Source organism: Gossypium hirsutum, chromosome A04, assembly GCF_007990345.1.
Source record: "Gossypium hirsutum isolate 1008001.06 chromosome A04, Gossypium_hirsutum_v2.1, whole genome shotgun sequence".
Lineage (NCBI taxonomy): Eukaryota > Viridiplantae > Streptophyta > Magnoliopsida > Malvales > Malvaceae > Gossypium > Gossypium hirsutum.
Genome location: NC_053427.1, coordinates 33,820,864 through 33,840,791, shown reverse-complemented (window position 1 = coordinate 33,840,791; position 19,928 = coordinate 33,820,864). Strand labels below are relative to the sequence as shown.

Below are 19,928 nucleotides of genomic sequence, written 5' to 3'. Positions count from 1 at the left end.
ACATATTTTTGTAGCAATCGAGTCATTGGTGTAGCAATCATCGAAAATCCTTTAACAAAATGCCGATAATAGCTAGCTAATCCTAAAAAACTCCTGACTTTGGATATGTTTCTTGGTGGTTTCCAGTCAACAACTGTTGAAATCTTGCTCGGATCAACTCGTATACCTTCTGCCAAAACAATATGTCCCAAAAATCCAACCTTTCAAAATCAAAACTCGCAGTTGCTAAATTCAGCGAATAATTGCTTGTCTCTCAAGTTTGTAGCACAATCCTCAAATGTTCGACATGCTCAGACTCATCTCGTGTATAGGTCAGAATGTCATTGATAAATACTACAATAAATTTATCTAAATACGGTCTAAATATTTGATTCATCAAATCCATAAAAACTGTAGGAGCGTTAGTTAATCCGAAAGGCATAACAAGGAATTCATAATGCCCGAATCTTGTTCTGAATGCAATGTTCAACACATTTGAATCTTTAACTCACAGCTGATAATAGCCAGATCTTAAATAAATCTTTGAAAACACTGTTGCTCCTTTCAACTGATTAAATAAATCATCAATTCTCAGCAAAGGATACTTATTTTTAATTGTAACCTTGTTAAGCTGATGATAATCAATACACAGTCTCATCGATCTATCTTTTTTCTTTACGAACAACACTGGTGCCCCCTAGGGCGAAAAACTAGGCCATGTGAACCCTCTATCTGTTAACTCTTGCAACTGAGCTTTCAACTCTTTCAATTATATCGGAGCCATTTTGGACGGAGCTATAGATATCAGTGATGTTCCTGGTACAAATTCAATAGCAAACTCGACTTCTCTGATCTGTGGCAACCCAGGCAACTCTTTTGGAAACACATTTGGATACTCACAAACCACTGGTATTGATTCAATCTTCAATTCAGACACTTTTGTACCCAGTACATACACAAGGTAAGCTTCACAACCTTTTCTCACATATCTCTGAGCTGACATTGATAAAATCACAATAGGTAATCCATTCAACCTATCTGATTCAATTTGAAGAATTTCACTATTTTGACATTTCAATTTAGTAGTATTTCATCTACAATTCACAATAGCGTCGTGCAGAGTCAACTAATCTATACCCAAAATCACATCGAATTCATTAAATGGTAACAACATCAAATCAGTCAAAAAATAGTAAGCCTCAGTCATCAAAGGACAGTTCTTGTAAACTTTATCAACTAAGACATACTTGCCTAAAGGTTTGATACTTTAATTACAAATTTGGCAGACTCAATAGGAAAACTCTTACTAGACACTAAATTCATGTAAATATACGAATGAGTCGATCCAGGATCAATCAAAGTAATTACATTTAGGGATGACGCATCTTCACGAGCGCGAATAGCGTAAGCTCTAGCTGGCGCTGTAGCCTCAGATCTCATAGTCGAGTCCTTGCTTGTTCCCTTTCTACTATTCATATTTCCCAAATTTCTAGGTGGTCTCCTTCTAGCAGCTATTTTGTTCAATCTTGCATTCTGATATTTATCTTTCTTGACAATCTAGAATGAAATGATCTTACGAGCCACATTTAAAACAACCTCTATTATTCATCCAGCATTCTCCAAAATGTCATTGTCCCCATTTTTAACACTCAGGTTTATTATTCTCACACTACCAACACTTGACATCGAAGTAGTTTGAGCTTTATGACTCAAGTATTGCTTTCCACGATCTCTATTTGGATACCTGATTGAAGCATTCGAATTAGTATACGAATTCCGTGATTTCCTTGATGAAGATTGATAAGGTTTATTCATTGATCTTTTTCTCGAATCTCTAGCCTCATAATCAACTTTTCTTTTTCTTTGCCAAGTTCTTCGGCTTTGCAAGCTTGACCGACTAACACCACAAACTCTTTCAACTCTAGAATCCCAACTAGCAATCTGATGTCTTCATTCAATCCATCTTCAAATCTCTTACACATAATTGCCTCAATTGAAACACATTCTCGAGCATACTTACTGAGTCTCACAAACTCTCGCTCGTATTCAGTCATAGATGTACGACCCTGTTTCAGCTTTAGAAACTTTTTACGTTCTTTATCAATAAACCATTGGCTGATGTATTTCTTTCTAAACTCAATTTGAAAGAATTCCCAGGTGACCCTTTCTCTTAGCACCACAGATACTAAAGTATTCCATCATTGATATGATGTGTCTCTTAGAAGTGATACAGTTCACTTTAAACATTTAGCTGGTGTGAAGATAGTTCATCAAATAATCTGATAGTATTCTTAAGCCAAAACTTGGCTCTTTCGAGATCGTCATCAACTATAGCTCTAAACTCTTCAGCCACATATTTTCTAATTTTATCGACATGCGGCTTATTCAATAGTAAGGGTTCTAAATCTTGAGGAGCTACGGGAATTGGTTGTGGATTAGGCGAGGGTGGAGGTTGCTGAGTAGCTGGATTTGTTCGAACAAACTTCGTAAACCACTCATTCATCATTTGGAAGAAGGCTTCTTTGGCCTCTCCTCTCTGACTACCCGATACGAGTCTCGACTCAGATTGCGCTACCCCGTGAACGGAGGCTGGTGCATTACTTTCAACATTATCAGCTATAGCTCGATTGGGATCCATTTACTATATGAAAACATGATTTAAACTGATAACAAATATCACAGTATCACAGGTTATATATGGCATGTGTAGCTAAACTCTCAGATATGCACATTAGTGCTAGAATCGACTAAACTGTAGCTCTGATACCAATAAATGTAATACCCCTCACCCGTATTCAACACCAGAATAGGGTTATGGAGTATTACTTAACTTATAACACAATTAAACATACGTTTAACATACATTTTTCAATTCCAAATATAAAGTATTCAAATTCGTTCATAACGTCACTAATACGAGCCTACGAGGCCCTATACATGCATTTGAAATGATTCGGAACTAAACTGATAACTCAGGAAATTTTTACAAAACTTAGAAAATTTTTCAAACTACAGGGGACACATGCTTGTGTGGCCCGGCCGTGTGTCTCACACGGCCAAAGACACGCTCGTGTCACAGGTCGTGTGGACATTCAAAATGGGATCACATAGCTATATCCCAACCCGTGTCCTACCCCGTGTAACTCTCTAACTTGGGTCATACAGCCAACCACACGCCCGTGTGACTAGCTCGTGTACCCTTTTAAAATGGCCTCACACACCCGTGTGTCAGGCCGTGTGTTAGACCGTGCCAATCCTGTAGGGGATACTGACTTATGCCACACGACCATGTCACACACTTGTGTGCTAAGCCGTGTGGAGCATACTGACTTGATTTTTAATTCAACACCAGGGGACACACGACCGTGTAACCTAATTGTGTGTCACACACGGTTGAGTCACACACTCGTGTCTTTACCCGTGTGGACAAAAATAGGCTATTTACCAAGCCATTTTGCCACCAAAATTTGTACACACCTACACCAAACCAAATGGCACATAATATGATATAAATAGGCATTCAACTAACCTCAACCAAGCCTAATTCATACCATTTCAATACCAACAAAACAAGGCACACAAATACCACAATATGCCATTCAATTTTATACCAAACTTCACTTTCTCAAATCATCAAAATAACCACTTTCAAATATGCATTATTTGCCTAGATTCACTAGCATTAATATCCCTAAATGCCAATTATCAACAAGCATCACATATCCATTGTCAAACACATAACACAAGCCATATGCACATATATACATATTATCAAATATACCAAAATAAGCCAACTCTCATGGCTATATACAAAACCAAACACTTAACATTTACAAGCCAATTCAAATGGCTAAATTAATTATCAAACCATAACCAAAATGACCATACTTCCTATACACGCCATATAACCAAAAAATAGATTCAAAAGTACCAAAGTGATAGTTGGATAGTGTGATGAAGTCTCCGACGATTTTCGAATCTGAGCTAGCTTTGATATCACTATAAAACACAGAAAAACAGTGTAAGCTATAAAGCTTAGTAAGCTCGTATGAAATAAACTCAATTAGTCATAAATACACAATTCAAACAATTGAATATATCATCACATAACTCATATTAGCTAACAAACCTTTCACATAATCAATCACAAGATCAGTTATGAAATTCACAAGTTTCATCGATTCAATATTATACGATTCTTGTACATACCTATACCATTTCTTACTAGTCTCATGCTTATCCATGTCTTTGACATACTAGTTGAACCATTTGGAATACTATCGGATACACGGGAAACTCGCACCCTAAGTGCCACATACATAGCTGAAGCTATCTCAATCTCGTATCACATATAATGCTCACTCTCGAGCTATAACAAGTTTGCTCACACAAGCTGACGAGTATCCGCAACACATGCCAAATAACACAGCAAACGGTAGGACGTAAGGACCAACACCCAACTGACATAACCCCTAACGACATGTCATTTGTATCCTAATCTATTCCTAAGGTTCAGCCAAAATTTCACATTTGTCAAATTGTCGTGAAACATGTCTGTAGTGTCGTATTCACAGTTTATGCAATACCAAAGTCTTTAAAACACAAATATAACAATCCTTATTATATTCAAACTTACCTCGAATGCAAAAATGATGAAATGAGTTGATTAGTCCAAAACCTTATTCTTTCCCTGATCTAAATCTGTATTTTGATTTTCTTGACCTATTTGAACAAAAATGCCTTGGCCGAACCCTAGCTTCAAAAATGGCTATTTCTTCTTTTTAAAAATCAGCTAAGGAAGATGATAACATAAAATTTTGGTTTCTATTTATTTATTTTTACTTTAAATAACCAAATTACCTATTTAACCTTAATTAAAAACTATTAAAAACACTTAATGCATGTCCATAAATGTACATTAACATTAAATATGGGCTAATTAATACATAATGGCCTCCACTATTTAATTTCATAGCCATTTAATACCTTTAGCTAATAGAACACCAGTTTTACACTTTACGCAATTTAGTCATTTTTATCGAATTAAGAATTCAAACGACAAAATTTATTAACAAAATTTTCACATAATCTTATATTCATTAAAATAATAATAAAATTTTATTTAAACTTTAGATTTGTGATCCCAAAACCACTGTTCTGATTTGACTAAAAATAGGCTGTTATAGTGTCAATATAGGTGCTTCAGTCAAAACTGACTTCAACTTCTCAAAACTCTTCTGCCTCTCATCAGTCCACTCAAAGGCAGAGTTATTTTCAAGAAAATTCATCAACAGAGTAGTAATACTCAAAAAACCCTCGACGAAATGATGATAGTAACTAGCTAAGCCCAAGAAACTCCTAACCTCAGACATAGTCCTCGACGACTTCCAATCTAAGATCGCCTCAACCTTCTTCGGATCAACCCGAATACCCTTAGTTGAAATGACATGAACAAGAAAGGCCACCTCACGAAGCCATAACTCACACTTTCTCAACTCAGCATACAACTGCTTCTCCCACAAAACTTGAATAACCACTCTCAAATGTTCATCGTGCTCATCCTCCAATTAAGAATACACCAATATATCCTCTATGAAAACCTTGATGAACCAATTCAGATAAGAATGGAATACATAGTTTATCATGTCCATAAATGTGACAGGTGCATTCTCTAACCCAAATGGCATGACAAGAAACTTGAAATGCCCACAACGAGTCCTAAAAGTTATCTTTATAAAACCCACATCCTTCACCTTCAACTAATAGTACCCATACCTCAAATTAATCTTTGGGAAAGTTAATGATCCTTAAAACTTGTTACAAATCATCAATCCTCAGAAGTGGATACTTATTCTTGATGGTCAACTTATTCAACTGGCGATAATCAATGCATAGTGTAACACCCCTAACTCGTCTCCGTCGACAAACTAGGGTTACAGAGCATTACCGTACAATCAAAAACATTTAAAAATTTAAAAATTTAAAAAATTAATCACATCATAAACAGTTCATTCACATGCACATTGTCCTTAAATCGAGCCCTCGAGGCTCTAAAGATAGCTTAGAAGCAATTCGGGACCAATTTGAAACAAATCAAAAAGCTTAGGAAAAAGATGCAACATTTGCAAAATAGGGGTCACACGGTCGTGTGGCTAGGCTGTCTGCCTCACATGGCTGAGACACACGCCTGTGTCTCAGGCCATGTAACCTTCGAACTAGGGACACACAGCCGTGTCCCAACCCATTTCCTCACCTGTGTAACTCTTTGAGTAAGGTCACACGACTGTGTCACACGCCCATGTGTCAAGCTGTGTAACTCACTGACTTGCACCCTAAAGAAATCACCAGATAACACAAGGCTAAGTCACACCCCCGTGTCTCAAACCGTATGTGTAACAACTCGTTTTTAGTTAAAACGAAATAGTTATTTCAGGACCACAAATCTGAAGTCAAAATATTTATTTTATTATTATTTTAATGCCTACAACATGATAGTATGATTGTGTGAAAGTTTTATTAATAAATTTCACTGTTTGAGTGCTCAATTCGATATAAGGAACTGAATCGCGTAAGCTGCAAAACTTGAGGTCTATAAGTTAAATGCACTAATTGTCTATAGAATGGAAATATATGAGCATTTGCATGGTAATTAGACCATTCATATTGTAAGTGGACATTTATGTGCATGGTTAGGTGAATTTTAATGTTTTATTTACAAGGTAAAAATAGTAAATTAGAAATTAAAATTAAATTAAACAAAAAAAACATTTGTATCATCTTTCTTATTCAATTTCTCAACCAAAAAAAAAAGAAAAGTGTGACAGCCCTAATTTGACCCTAGTCGGAAAGTGGTTTCGGGGCCACAAAACCGAGTCATAAAAATAATTAACCGTTATATTTTATGCTTATTGTATGTGAACATGCATGTGTGAAAGATACATACCTTAATTGTGTTATTTGAATGTGAAATTTATTAAATAGGACTTATGTGAGACAATTGTGAAATGTGATAGCTAAATTGTAAAGTGGTCTATTAATGCATGTTGTCAAAAATATGGACTTGCATGTCAAATTAGCCATTTTTTTTAGTGGCCGGCCATGATATTGATTAATATATCTTATATGTGTTTTATATTAGCATTTTAATATACAAAATAAATAAGAAAATAAGATAAAGAGTTAGTGGGAGGAAAAACCAAAGTGAATCCATTTTTACTCCTCCATTGCCGTAGCTTGAAGTGAGGAAGAAGGAAATTTTTGCTTAAATTTTCAGCTTAGGTGATGGCTATAATGAGGTAAGTACTAAAAAATTCTTGAAAAAAAAAATTATGCATAGTTTGGATGATTGGTTTGAATGCTACCTATTCCATGTTTTAAATTTGGGTTATTTGGGGGTTTGAAATTCGGTCAAGAAGCTAGAACTCTTAGTATATATATATTTTTCTTTATTAAATTGGATAGTAATGTAGCGAATGATGAATTGTTAAATTGCTTTTAACTTGAAGGTAGAGGTTAGAATGTGTTTTAGGGAGATGCCGAATGTGGTTATTGTAGGTATCTTAAGAAATAATATTGTGGCTTGAGTTGCTAACAATTGGTTAAGGACTATGAGGATTAACAATTTCGGTATGATGTATAGGTGTTAATTACCATGTATTTAGATGATTTGAAGATTAAGTAGTGACTTAAATTCTTAGTGGCAAATGGCTATTATGGTGAAATGCAAATGTTAATATTTAGTTGCTAGTGTTTATATGTGTGTTAGCCGAATTTGAACTTGAATAATGATTTGAGCACAATGTGTTGTATTGATATTATGCTCAAGTGAAATTATAGATATATATAATGAAATTGATTGGTGATACACATGTTTAAATAATATGTATGCAAAGGATGTATGAAAGAGTGAATTAGTAATAATCTGTTTGGGACAGCAGCAGTAAAGTGATTTTGGAAAATCACCATAAATTGTGGGAGTTGAGTTAGAGGCTGAATAAATTATGTAATTAAAGATTGATGAGTCTAGTTTCTTATAAAAGAAACTATAAAAGCAAAAGAATTGCTGATAATGAGATATTTGAAGTAATGTGGGACAGAGTCAAAATGACTTCTAGATCCCCTGTTCTTTTTGTATAAAATCACTATAAAACGTATAAAAATAGTAAAATGGTGAAATTTATATGCTTAGACTCCTTAATGAGTCTAGTTTCAAATGAAATAAACAAGAACATATTTTGAATTCTGTACAATGAGAAATTTATTTCGTAGTGAAGAGTGGTCAGATTAGTCAAACAGTGAAACAAGGGAAACTTTAGGAAAAATCTGGTATTGATTGGCTAAACTAAAAATTATGAAAATTTTATGGATAAAATATAAATGAGTCTATTTTCGAGGAAAATTTACGGTAATTGATTTGGAGTTTTGTATCTCTAGTTATAAATAATTTAGTGACTATTGCTCAGGAAGTCAGCTTATATTGAAATTGTGATTATATTGTAAACATTGATAAAAATTTGCTAATGAATTGCTTATTGATTTCTTATAAGCTTACTATAATCTATATGTGTGAAAGTCGAATATATATGTATTATATTATGAAAATAATATTTGAATAGTCGATTAATGATTAGTTTAAAATTTGTTGAATTAAAGCTCAAGAGCATAGGGGGCAATTTCGAATAAGGGAAAAGAGAAAGTAACCGAGTAGCCATTTCGCAACCGTTCAAATATATCCGAGGTAAGTTTTAAGTAGTTTCCTTTAGTATATAATTGACGATGCCACTATAAGAGTATAGTAGGTAAATTGTGATCTTTGGCTTGCACTTGAATTAAGATGTATAATAGATAATGCATGTATATGACTTATAGTTTGATGGCCACTTTGAATTTAAGATTAAATGACGAAGAGAATGAGTGATATGAGATATAACCATTGAGCTGAAATGTGAATGATGATGTGCGTATCGAGTTTATATTCGAATGTAATATACGACTATTAAGTGATAAAGTGACTGACATGTGTTATGATCAAATGTGTTTGAGATAGAAAAATATCCGGACATGAGATCCGCAGGCTATATGCTAGAAATATATCCGGACTTGAGGTCCGCAGGCTACATGCTGGAAAAATATCCGGGTTAAAGACCCGCAGGCTTACGCTAGTAATGTATTCCGAGCTCTAAGATTTGACAGAACCGATGCCAGTAAGTTAAATAAGATTTCGACTTCAAATATCAGTGGTAAACATCGTTGCGTAAGTATTATATGTTTTACATGTTATGATTCGTGTTATGTGCTTATATTTGAATTGATTTTTAAGTGATTTACTAGCATCAAGGCACGATATATATGTGTGTGTGTGTGAGAATGAATTCGATATTTGAGGATAAGACAATAATATAATTGGTTAATGTAAGTCACCATATGAAAGAATGTGATTAAAGGTATTAGTATAATCTATGTAAATAGTGAAATATGTACAAGAAGTCTTGTGTATAAATAGATACATATTCGGCCAAAGGGTTTTGTAACTAATGTACTAGTGTATATTTGGTCAAGTGAATTACAATTAGAATACAAGTTTTCTGATACTCAATGTTCAATTTTAATGAAAAGCCTAAATAGTATGAATTGCTTAAAACTTACTAAGCCTCGAAAGCTTACTCTGTTTCTTGTCTCTCTATTTTCTAGATCGTTGGTTTTTGGCCACCGACTCAGGGATCGTCAGCAGTTCATAGTACTATCGAATTTGTTGGTACAGTTATTTTGGTCTCGATATGGCATGTATAGGTTGGACTGTTGACAAAAATTATATTTTGTAATTTGTAAATATCTTGGCCGTATGAAAATGGCAGTTATAACTTATAAATCTGTATGTATTCAGTTCGATTTATGCTTGGGTTGGTAGATTATGTGATTGAAATTAAATGTTTAGCTTGTAATACCTCATTGCCTATACCGACGATCGGACACGGGCTAGGGGTGTTACAAAAAGAACTCCATGGATACATGTTGATTCAGCTAAGCTTGGTAGCTCAATTGGTGAGTGAATTTTGTCCCATTTTTAATGATTTCTATGTTTTTGAGATTATTGCAGCTTATTCTAGCTAGCCCAGGGACTAATTTGCAAAATTGTTAAAGATTTTAGATGTTTTCATTGATGAATAAGCATGTGTTTTGAAGTTTCTGATAGATTATGAATGCTTGTTGATAGATATACAAGTTTTGTTAAGTGATTTTTAGTGAAAATGCAAAATAGGGATTAAATTGTGAAATGTGGAAATTTAGTGGTTAAAAGGTGAAATAAATGAAAAATATGGGCTGCTAAGGACATAATATTAATTCGGCTAGTATGAGTTTATTTTAAATTTCATTAATTTGTTATTTTATGAAATAAAGACTAAATTGTAAAAAATGTGAAAAATTAAGGGAAAATGTGTAAATGTGCTTTAAAGTGTGTTTTGGACTATGTTGAATAGAGGGATAATTAAATGTGCTGAATTTGATATTATATAGATCCAGAAAAGAAGAATTTGGAATTTGGTTGAGGGAAAAGCAAAGTTTCGGATTAATCTATTTATTTCATCGTTTTTGAAACCAAGGTAAGTTCGTATATTATAAGTTTTAATACAAATGTATTTCTTATGCTTTGATATTGCATAGAATGTGAATACGAGACTATAGATATGTTCGATAGTGATTCGATGATGACTCGACATTCGAAGTCCCAGTTGAACCTTAGGAATAGTTTAGGATACTAGTGACATGTCATTAGAGGATACATTGATTTGGCTTCGAGCCATGATATTAATACTTCGGATATAAGCTACCTTGATTTGGCTTCAAGCCATGGTATAGGTACTTATTGTGCGAGACTCTTGAGTATCCGACTTCTATTCTGATTGGTTCATTGGTCAAACGAAATATGTGATTGAGTATGAGAATGATATGAGATGGTACAGTGTTATCAAGCTAGCTCAGATTCAAGGATCGACAAAGATCACTTTACACTATCCACCTATCACTTGGTACGTATGAACTTTGGTATTTTAAGTATATGGCATGTATAGGGACATTGGTCATGTTGGCTAAGTCTTGGTAATGATTTTGGCCATTTGAATTGGCTTGTAAGTGTATATGTTTTGGTTTGTATATATATAGCCATAAGTGATGGCTTACTTTGAGTTATTTTGGAATGGTTGAATCATGTATATGTATATGTCTATGCTTTGTGAAATGTGTTGAATGATTAAAGTTGAATTCATGATGCTTGTTGATAATAGGTAATTTAAATGTCAATAGGTGATGATTTCTGAATTAGCATGTTTGTGGAATTGAGCATATTGATACATATTTGTTAATAGTCATTTTGATGAATTGAGAAAATAAAGATTGGTATGAACCTAGATGGCATAATGTGGTAATTATTTTTTGCAATGGTTGGTATTGGAAATGGTATAAATTATGCTTCATTTGGAATTGAATTTTATGTCTATTGATGCTATGTTTTGTGCCTTGTGAGTTGTGTAGGTGTGCCTAAGTTTGGGTGGCAAATTGGCTTGGTAAATAGCCTATTTTTGTCCACACAGGTAGAGACACGGGCGTGTGTCTCAGCCGTGTGCGACACATGATCTTGTTACACGGCCATGTGTCCCCTAGTGTTGAATTTGAAACCAAGTTAGTATGCTCCACACAGCCTTACATACGGGCATGTGACTTGGCTGTGTGGCCTAGGTCAGTATACCCTACAGTTTTTCACGGCCTAGTACATGGCCTGGCACATGGACGTGTATGGCCATTTTTAGGGTACACGGGCTAGCCACATGGGCGTGTGTGTTGGCTGTGTTACCCAAGTCAGAGAGTTACATGGGGTCGGACATGAGCTGGGACACTGTCCTGTGCTCCCATTTCGAATGTTCACACGGCCTGTGACACGGGCGTGTGTCCCCTATTTTGAGAAAAATTTTCTAAGTTTCGTAAAAAATTCTTGAGCTATCGGTTTAGTCCCGAACCACTCCCAAAGTATGTTTATGGCCTTGTAGGCTCGTAATAGGGACAATGTGATTATATTTGATTGGAATTACATTTGGTTGATGAATTTTGATTTGAATTGGATGGTTGTTTAAGTTGTAAGTCTAGTAATGCTCCATAACCCTATTTTGGCATTGAATACAGGTGAGGGGTGTTACATTAATCGGAATCAGAGATATGGTTTAGTCGACTTTAGGACTAACGCGGCGTGTGTGAGAGTTTAGCTATACATGCCATATATAAACTGTATAGCGTGATGACTCGTGACATTTTAAAATGTGTTTTCATATAGTAAATGGATCCCAATTGAGTTGTAGCTGATAAGGTTGAAAGTAATGCGCCAGCTCTCACTCAAAGGACAGTGCCTTCTGAATCTAGACTCATATTGGGTAGCTAGGGAGGAGAGGCGAAAGAAGCTTTCTTCTAAATGATGAACGAATGTGTAACACCCCTTACCCATATCCGACACCGGGATAGGGTCCGAAGCGTTACCGAACTCAAACATAAACATTTAAACAAAACTGGGCCATAAAATTTTGCCCAAATTAAAACCACTCATACAAAAGCATATTTTCTCTTATACGAGCCCACGAGGCCCAAAACATCCAGTAGGGGTGGCTCGGGACTAAACTGAAAACTTTTTGAACTTATACAACACATAAAAAATTTTCTTGTTTAGGAGGGTTACACGCCCGTGTGGGTAGGCCGTGTGGTCACACCCCCCCGTGTGGCTTGGGACGCGCCCGTGTCCTCAGCCCGTGGAACTCTCGGTTTATGACGTCATCAATAAAATAAGGTCACACGGTTAAGTCACACACCCATGTCCTAAGGCAGTGTCCTTCACACGGCTGAGGCACACGGCCGTGTCTCTGCCCGTGTGTTTACTACTGAGCATTTTGTTTTACCTAATTAAGGTGCAGGAGACACACGCCCATAGGGCAGACCATGTGTCACACACGGCCTAGACACATGCCTGTGTGTCTACCCGTGTGGACAAATACAACGCTATTTTCCAAGCCAATTGCCACCCTTATTTGCACAAACACATACATGACTTCAAGGGCACTTAACATGGCATAATTAAGCACTAAAAACATACACAAACAAGACATGATCATGATCATTCCATCTTTACTAATACATGCGTAAAACTTCATACTGTGTTAAGCCAAATTTATAAATTTGCATGCACTAAGAGTTGAAGTTTACTTCCATTTAACATACTCATGTCTTAGTTATTATCATACCACTCACTCACAATTCCATCATCAAACATCCATAGTCACATCCACAATTCATCCATGCCAAACAATTTTAACCACATCATGTATGACCTTGACACATTCATGCATATATGAATAGATTTACAACCAAATAATCAATATTAACCATATTTCATGGCCATATATGAAATGAATCACCAATTCACTATATGCCAACACACTTGGCCAAATTAATAATGACATATTTAATCAAAAGACAAAGTCCCTATACATGCCATAAACTTAAAATACTTCAAATCTTAGTAAGTTCACATGCAAATAATATACAACTATTAACATTCATTTACTTTACCCATTCATCAGAATGTTATTAATACAATTTGCATTAAATCTCATGATTACCACTTACTCATTCATAATGCTTACTATTTTATCTTACAAATACTAGTTACATGTCTTGGCATTAGACTAACAACCATGATCTCCTCATTATAGCATATCACATTATTTAACATGTTATCTCAATTCCCTTAACAACATGCACATCATTTATGAGTAATCATAATTTCAAATTCACTTATTTATAGCTCATATCTCTCAATGTTTTCATAGTGACTTTAATTGACAATTACACTTGTCTTTTCTTTTTCTCATATCCAATGAATCACGGTTTAAGTACATACATCGTACTATATCACAACCCAATTAGGCTCATAAGCCTATACATCGTACTATATCACTACCCAATTAGGCTCATAAGCCTAACACATGATCATTTTCAAATCTTATCATGTATCCATTCATCATAAATGTAAATTATTAATCACATGGTTACCAGTATCTCACAAGCATAACTTGTTCGTGCACATTCTTATCAAGAATTCATCATATACCAAATTCATTTCAAATGAGTTCTGTGTACATACTTGTACCACACGTAATATAGTCACATACTTTCTCGTATGCATTCTTACCACATTTTCATAGTATACTGAGTCCTTTACTCATGAATTATAAATACATACCTGTACTAACTCATAGCACATTCTCACATTTCTGCATCATTGACTTGTCAAATAACTCATTGATTTACCTGTTGAACACTTGGAATACTATTGGACACACAGAAGCCTCGCATATAAGTGCCACATTCGTAGCTAAAGCTACCTTATATCGCATAACACATAAATGCTCATTCTCGAGCTACTTACGGGTCTATTCACACAAGCTGTCGATTAGGACATAGCTACATGGGCTACTCACACAAGCTGTCAGGTATCTGCAACACATGTCGGACTACCCAGCCACAGGTAGGACGTACAAGACCAACACCCGGAGCCACATAAACATATATCACATATCTCATGAGCTCATAAATCACTTGGTTCCTAGTGACATGTCACTTGTATCCTAAACTATTCTTAAGGTTCAAACGAGATTTTTCGATATCACATCTCTATTGAATTCATTCACAATGTCATTCTTATAGACCATAATGTCGTTCATACACATTATAACAATTAAACATAGAAATTCATACATTAATAAAACATTAAAACATGATATAATATTGCATTATTTACACATGAACTTACCTCGACACCAAAAATGGCAAAAATGGACCTAACCGTCAATTTCTCGTTTTTCCCCTGTTCTAGATTCGAACCTCATTTTCTTTGATCTATAATATCACATTTAGTCTATTTATTAGTCATATTAGTCAATGTGATCCAAAAATCATACTATGGCAAAATTATATTTTTGCCCTACACCTTGTCTTATTTACACTTTTGCCCCTAGGCTCATAAAATGATTTTCATTCAATTTCTTTGCACTTTAAGCCTAGCTGAACCATTTTTATAACTGTAACAACCCACAACTTCCACTAAAGCACACTTTTATGACAAATTTTAAAACTTTTACAAATTAGTCCTTTTTAGCATTTTCACCGAAAACTACTTAGTAAAAGTCGTTTAACATACAACAAACATTCATATCCCTCCAGTAAACATCAAAATACACCCATGTCACACATGGGTAAATTTTTAAACATGAACCCTACTTCAAATCAAGGGTAGAAATAGGTAAATTAAGTTACGATGACATAAAAAATGTAAATGGGGCTAGGATGCGCTTACTATGGAGCTTGGAAAGCTTGAACGAAACCCTAGCCATGGCTTCCATGGTACATTCGGCCAAGGGATGAGAGATGAAGAAGATGACATCTTTTTCTCAAGTTAATTTGGCTTTATTAGTCAAATTACCAAAATACCCTTAATAAAAAACAACTTAAAACATACCTAACCATGTCCATTTTTGTCCAAAAATTATCCAATGGTCTAATTACCATATAAGGACCTCAAATTTAAAATTTCATAGCAATTACACACCTCTAGCTTCTAGAACTCAAGTTTTTCACTTTTTACGATTTAGTCCTTTTGACTAAATTGAGTGCCCAAATGTCAAAATTTTTGAACTAGATTTTCACAAAATCATTTCGTGAAATTTTAGACTATAAAAATATAAAAAATAAATTTTCTTACGTCAGATTTGTGGCCTCGAAACCACTGTTCTGACGAGGCCCAAAATTGGGCTGTTACAGAATGGTTCACGCAGTATGTCTGAACAAATTTGGCTGCTCAACAACCTTGTAACACCCCAAACCCGACCTAGACGCTATGGCCGAATCTGGTGTGTCACATTGAAGTATTTTAGTGAAAACCGTGTTTTCATCGAAAACCCTTCTTAAAATAAAAGAACCCTAATTAAAAAAAAACCTTTCAGTTACGAAAGCCTTGTTTAAAACATTTGATTTAAAAAAAAAACTTAGTTGCGGAAACGTAGAAAACATACTATAATGTAAGAAATCCATGTTCAGCTTCTCGTAATTACAATGAAAAATAATAATAATAATTCAAGTAATAATAACATAATGAAAACCTTATTATAATCTGGTCTGAACACACTTAAAAAGAAATAAAACCTTAAATGCTTAAGAAAAACCAAGTCCGAATTATCTTACTAGCCGGCCACCCAGACTCCCTCCAAACATCGAACCTTCTACTGAGCATCACCTGAAATAAAATAAAAGAGGGGGCTGAGTATTCGCAAACTCAGTGTGTACAACCCTCAATGAAAAACAAGCATTCAAAGAGAGATCATCAAACATGCAATGCAATGCCATCCAAATTATCCATCAGCTACACACCAGCTCTGTCCCCCGTCACACCTTGTAGGGATATAAATATCGACCCACCCAGCCCACACAACAATGGTAGCCTAGTTGCGAAACTACCTTCATTTCGGTTTTAAAAGCCGTTGGTGGATCCACGATTGTCAGGCAACCATGCGATCCTCATATACTTCCTCCGTTCCATAGTTCCCACCCTATATGCAACTTAAGCAGAACATCATATGTATGCATGTCACATCCATAAAACTTACATTCAACACCTAGGGGTATTTTGGTCATTTCGCCCTTAGGGGCATTTCGGTAATTTTCCCTTAATTATCGTTTTCACTTATCTTGACCCGTTAACAAGTCCCGCGAGCTAAGATGAACGAATACTATGCACCAGGTAGGATTCCAAAGAAGAGGAGGTGGGTTACTAAGACCGCTTAAGTACCAAGCTCTCTCTAGATCCAATCCTAGACATGCATATAACTGTTGCCACACCTTAACCCTTTGACTTGTCCACGGTCGCAATATGTTAATAAAGTCCTATGTAGTTGTCATATACTAGGCTCAAAACCCCTTACAACGCCCAAACAAATTCACATACCTGTATCTGGCCCATGAAGGCGAATCATATTCATATGGCCCATTAGGCCCAAATCACATTTATATGGCCCGTTAGGCCCAGCCACATTCATATTCATGCTCACATACAAATTCCTATCACATAGCATCAATATTCAGTTTTTGCCTATTATGGGCCCAACAGCCCATCGACCCTATTTAGCCCATTCTGGCCGTATGGCCAAATCATAGCCCAAGTCTACGGAATCGCCCGTGGGTCTCAGGCAACCTATTGGTCTCCCCCTTACGAGTGTTCACACACTTGTAAGACTACCGTAGCCAAACTTTTAGCTTTTCGGCATTTCGACTTTTCGGTATTTTGACTTTTTTGCATTTCAGCTTTTGCTGATTCATAGTGTGTGTGCAGTGTATGTAAACACTTGGTAAGCAAGCGTGCCGCGATTCCTTTAGTTACCAACCTACAATGATATCACCCTTCCATTGACGTATGTTTGATCCATATTCTACCCAAAAATCGAAACCTCACCTTAACCTTACCTCGAACACCAATCCTTAATAGCTTTCCTTGATCACGTACTCCCCAGATCTACATTGATCTTACTCATTAAAACCAGAATTATAGATGACTCGTATCCAACACAAGTCCCCTTACCTTAACTATGAACATTCGGCCACCTTAGCCAATGGGAGAGAATACTAACCAATATCGCAACACCTAAGGAGCAATTCGACAATGAGCTAAGATCCGAGATCCAATACTAATTCCCTACCACAATTGATTAGAAAGAGTAAGGGACAATATTCGATACTTATTGAAGAAAACCGATTGGAAGAGTAACACTTACACTAGATTTGGTCAAAGAGTATTCGGCTCTAGAGATTTCAATGGCAACAATTGCTTATTCGGCACCAAGGGAGAGAGGAAGAAGAATCAGCTAAACCCAAAAGTGAAACAAAGAAATCAGAACAAGGAAAATAAAAATGAGAACAAGGGTTTTCCGCTTTTGGAGAAATCGACAGAAAGAAAAGGAAGAAAACAAAAGGGTTTTCGGCTTTTAGGGAAGAGGGTTTCTGGCAACAAGATGAGAAAAAGATTTCGGCATTGGCGTCATACCCTTGCATTCGACACCTATTTATAACCTTTATGGCCGAACTACTCAAGCCCAAGTTCCCATTTCGGCTCCACTTGCTCCTCACTTCTTATCTCCTCGTTTTTCTCCCTGATAACCCCTTGATCTTTTCCTCAGGTTTCTCTCTTGAACACTTCCCTTGGAGTCCATTTCCACTCCACTTCCAACCTTCTAAAGGCCAAAATTAAATTTCTAAAAACGCTAAGCTAGGATTCAAACCTTGGACCTCTTTGCTAGCTATTAACGCCACCTCCCTACACTCTAAGTGGTGTCCCTTAGCCACTCCTCCACAAGGCTTTATGATGCTATTTTCCCCTATCTTTATTTAAAAGCCCAACTACTTGCCAACCCTGATTCTTTTAATAATTAAATTATAATTTCTTCTACCCCTTAATTTGAAATCAAACCTTGACCAAGACCTACCCTTGCGTAATTAACACTTAACCAGAATTGCTAAGTACAAAAAAAGAAAATTCAAGATTTCGGGATTTTTGGGGCGTTACAACTCTACCCCCTAAAAGAAATTTTACCTGATTCAAACAGTTGAGGATATTGACGTTGCATCACTTCCTCAGGTTCCCAAGTAGCCTCGTCAACCTTGTGATTCCGCCAAAGCACTTTGACTAATGGAACGGACTTCCTTCTCAGCTCTTTGACATCTCGATCAATTATTTGTATGGGCTCTTCCTTGAAAGTTAGGTCTGGACTGACCTCGATTTCTTCAACCGCCATGACATGTCATGGATCCGAGTGATACTGCCTTAGCATGGAAACATGAAACACGTCGTGGATCTGGCTTAGTTTAGGAGGTAACTCCAGCTGGTAAGCGACTGGCCTAATCCGCCTTACAACTCGATATGGCCCAATGAACCTTAGGTTTAGCTTCCCCTTCCGTCCAAACCTTAATACCTTCTTCCAAGGAGAGGCCTTAAGGAAAACTAAGTCCCTCACTGCAAACTCTATTTCTCGATGCTTAAGGTCAGCATATGGCTTCTGCCTATCCGAGGCCTCCTTCAAATGATCCCGAATCAATTTTACCTTATCCTTAGTATCATCTACTAACTCAAGGCCCAAAACCCTTCGTTTGCCCAACTCCATCCAACATGTTGGAGTTCGACACCTTTGCCCATACAGTGCTTTGTATGGAGCCATCCCAATGCTTGCTTAATAACTATTATTGTATGCAAATTCAGCTAGCGGTAAATAGTCCTCCTGGCTACCTCGAAACTCAATCACGCATTCCCTCAACATATTTTCCAATACTTGGATCACCCTTTCTGACTGTCCATCAGTTTGAAGGTGGAAAGCCATAATGAAGTTCAACCTAGTACCCAATGCCTCATGCAGCTTCTTCCAAAATAGTGAAGTGAAACGTGGGTCCCTATCGGATATTATGGACACTGACACTCCATACAACCTTACAATCTCCGCCACATACAACCTAGCTAGCTTTTGTAATGAGTAATCAGTATGAAATGGGCAGACGTGGTTAACCGATCCACTAAAACCCATATCGAGTCTTTCTTAGTAGGCGTCAAGGGTAGCCCACTAATAAAGTCCATAGTGATCCTCTCCCACTTCCAGAGTGGAATCTTCACTGGTTGAAGCAATCCCGAAGGTAGCTGATGTTCTGCCTTCACCTTTTGACAGACCAAAGACTTACTTACAAACTCCATAACCTCACACTTAAGTCCAGGCCACCAGTAAAGCTCCCGCAAGTTCTGATAAATCTTGTTTCTGCTAGGATGCATAGCATAGAGGCTGCTATGTGCTTCTCATAGAGTAGACTGTCTTAGATCATTGTCT

The 19,928-nt window shown here is 36.3% G+C and overlaps 1 protein-coding gene across 1 annotated transcript; it reads right to left on the bottom strand.

The window, feature by feature from the left end:
* Positions 1-5,159: 5,159 nt before the first annotated feature.
* LOC107947885 (uncharacterized mitochondrial protein AtMg00860-like) lies at positions 5,160-18,854 on the bottom strand. Its single transcript, XM_016882391.1, has 2 exons — positions 18,653-18,854; positions 5,160-5,503 (listed from the first exon to the last, which is right to left on the bottom strand). Exons 1-2 carry the CDS (start codon positions 18,852-18,854, stop codon positions 5,160-5,162), a joined length of 546 nt encoding a protein of 181 aa, XP_016737880.1.
* Positions 18,855-19,928: the final 1,074 nt, after the last annotated feature.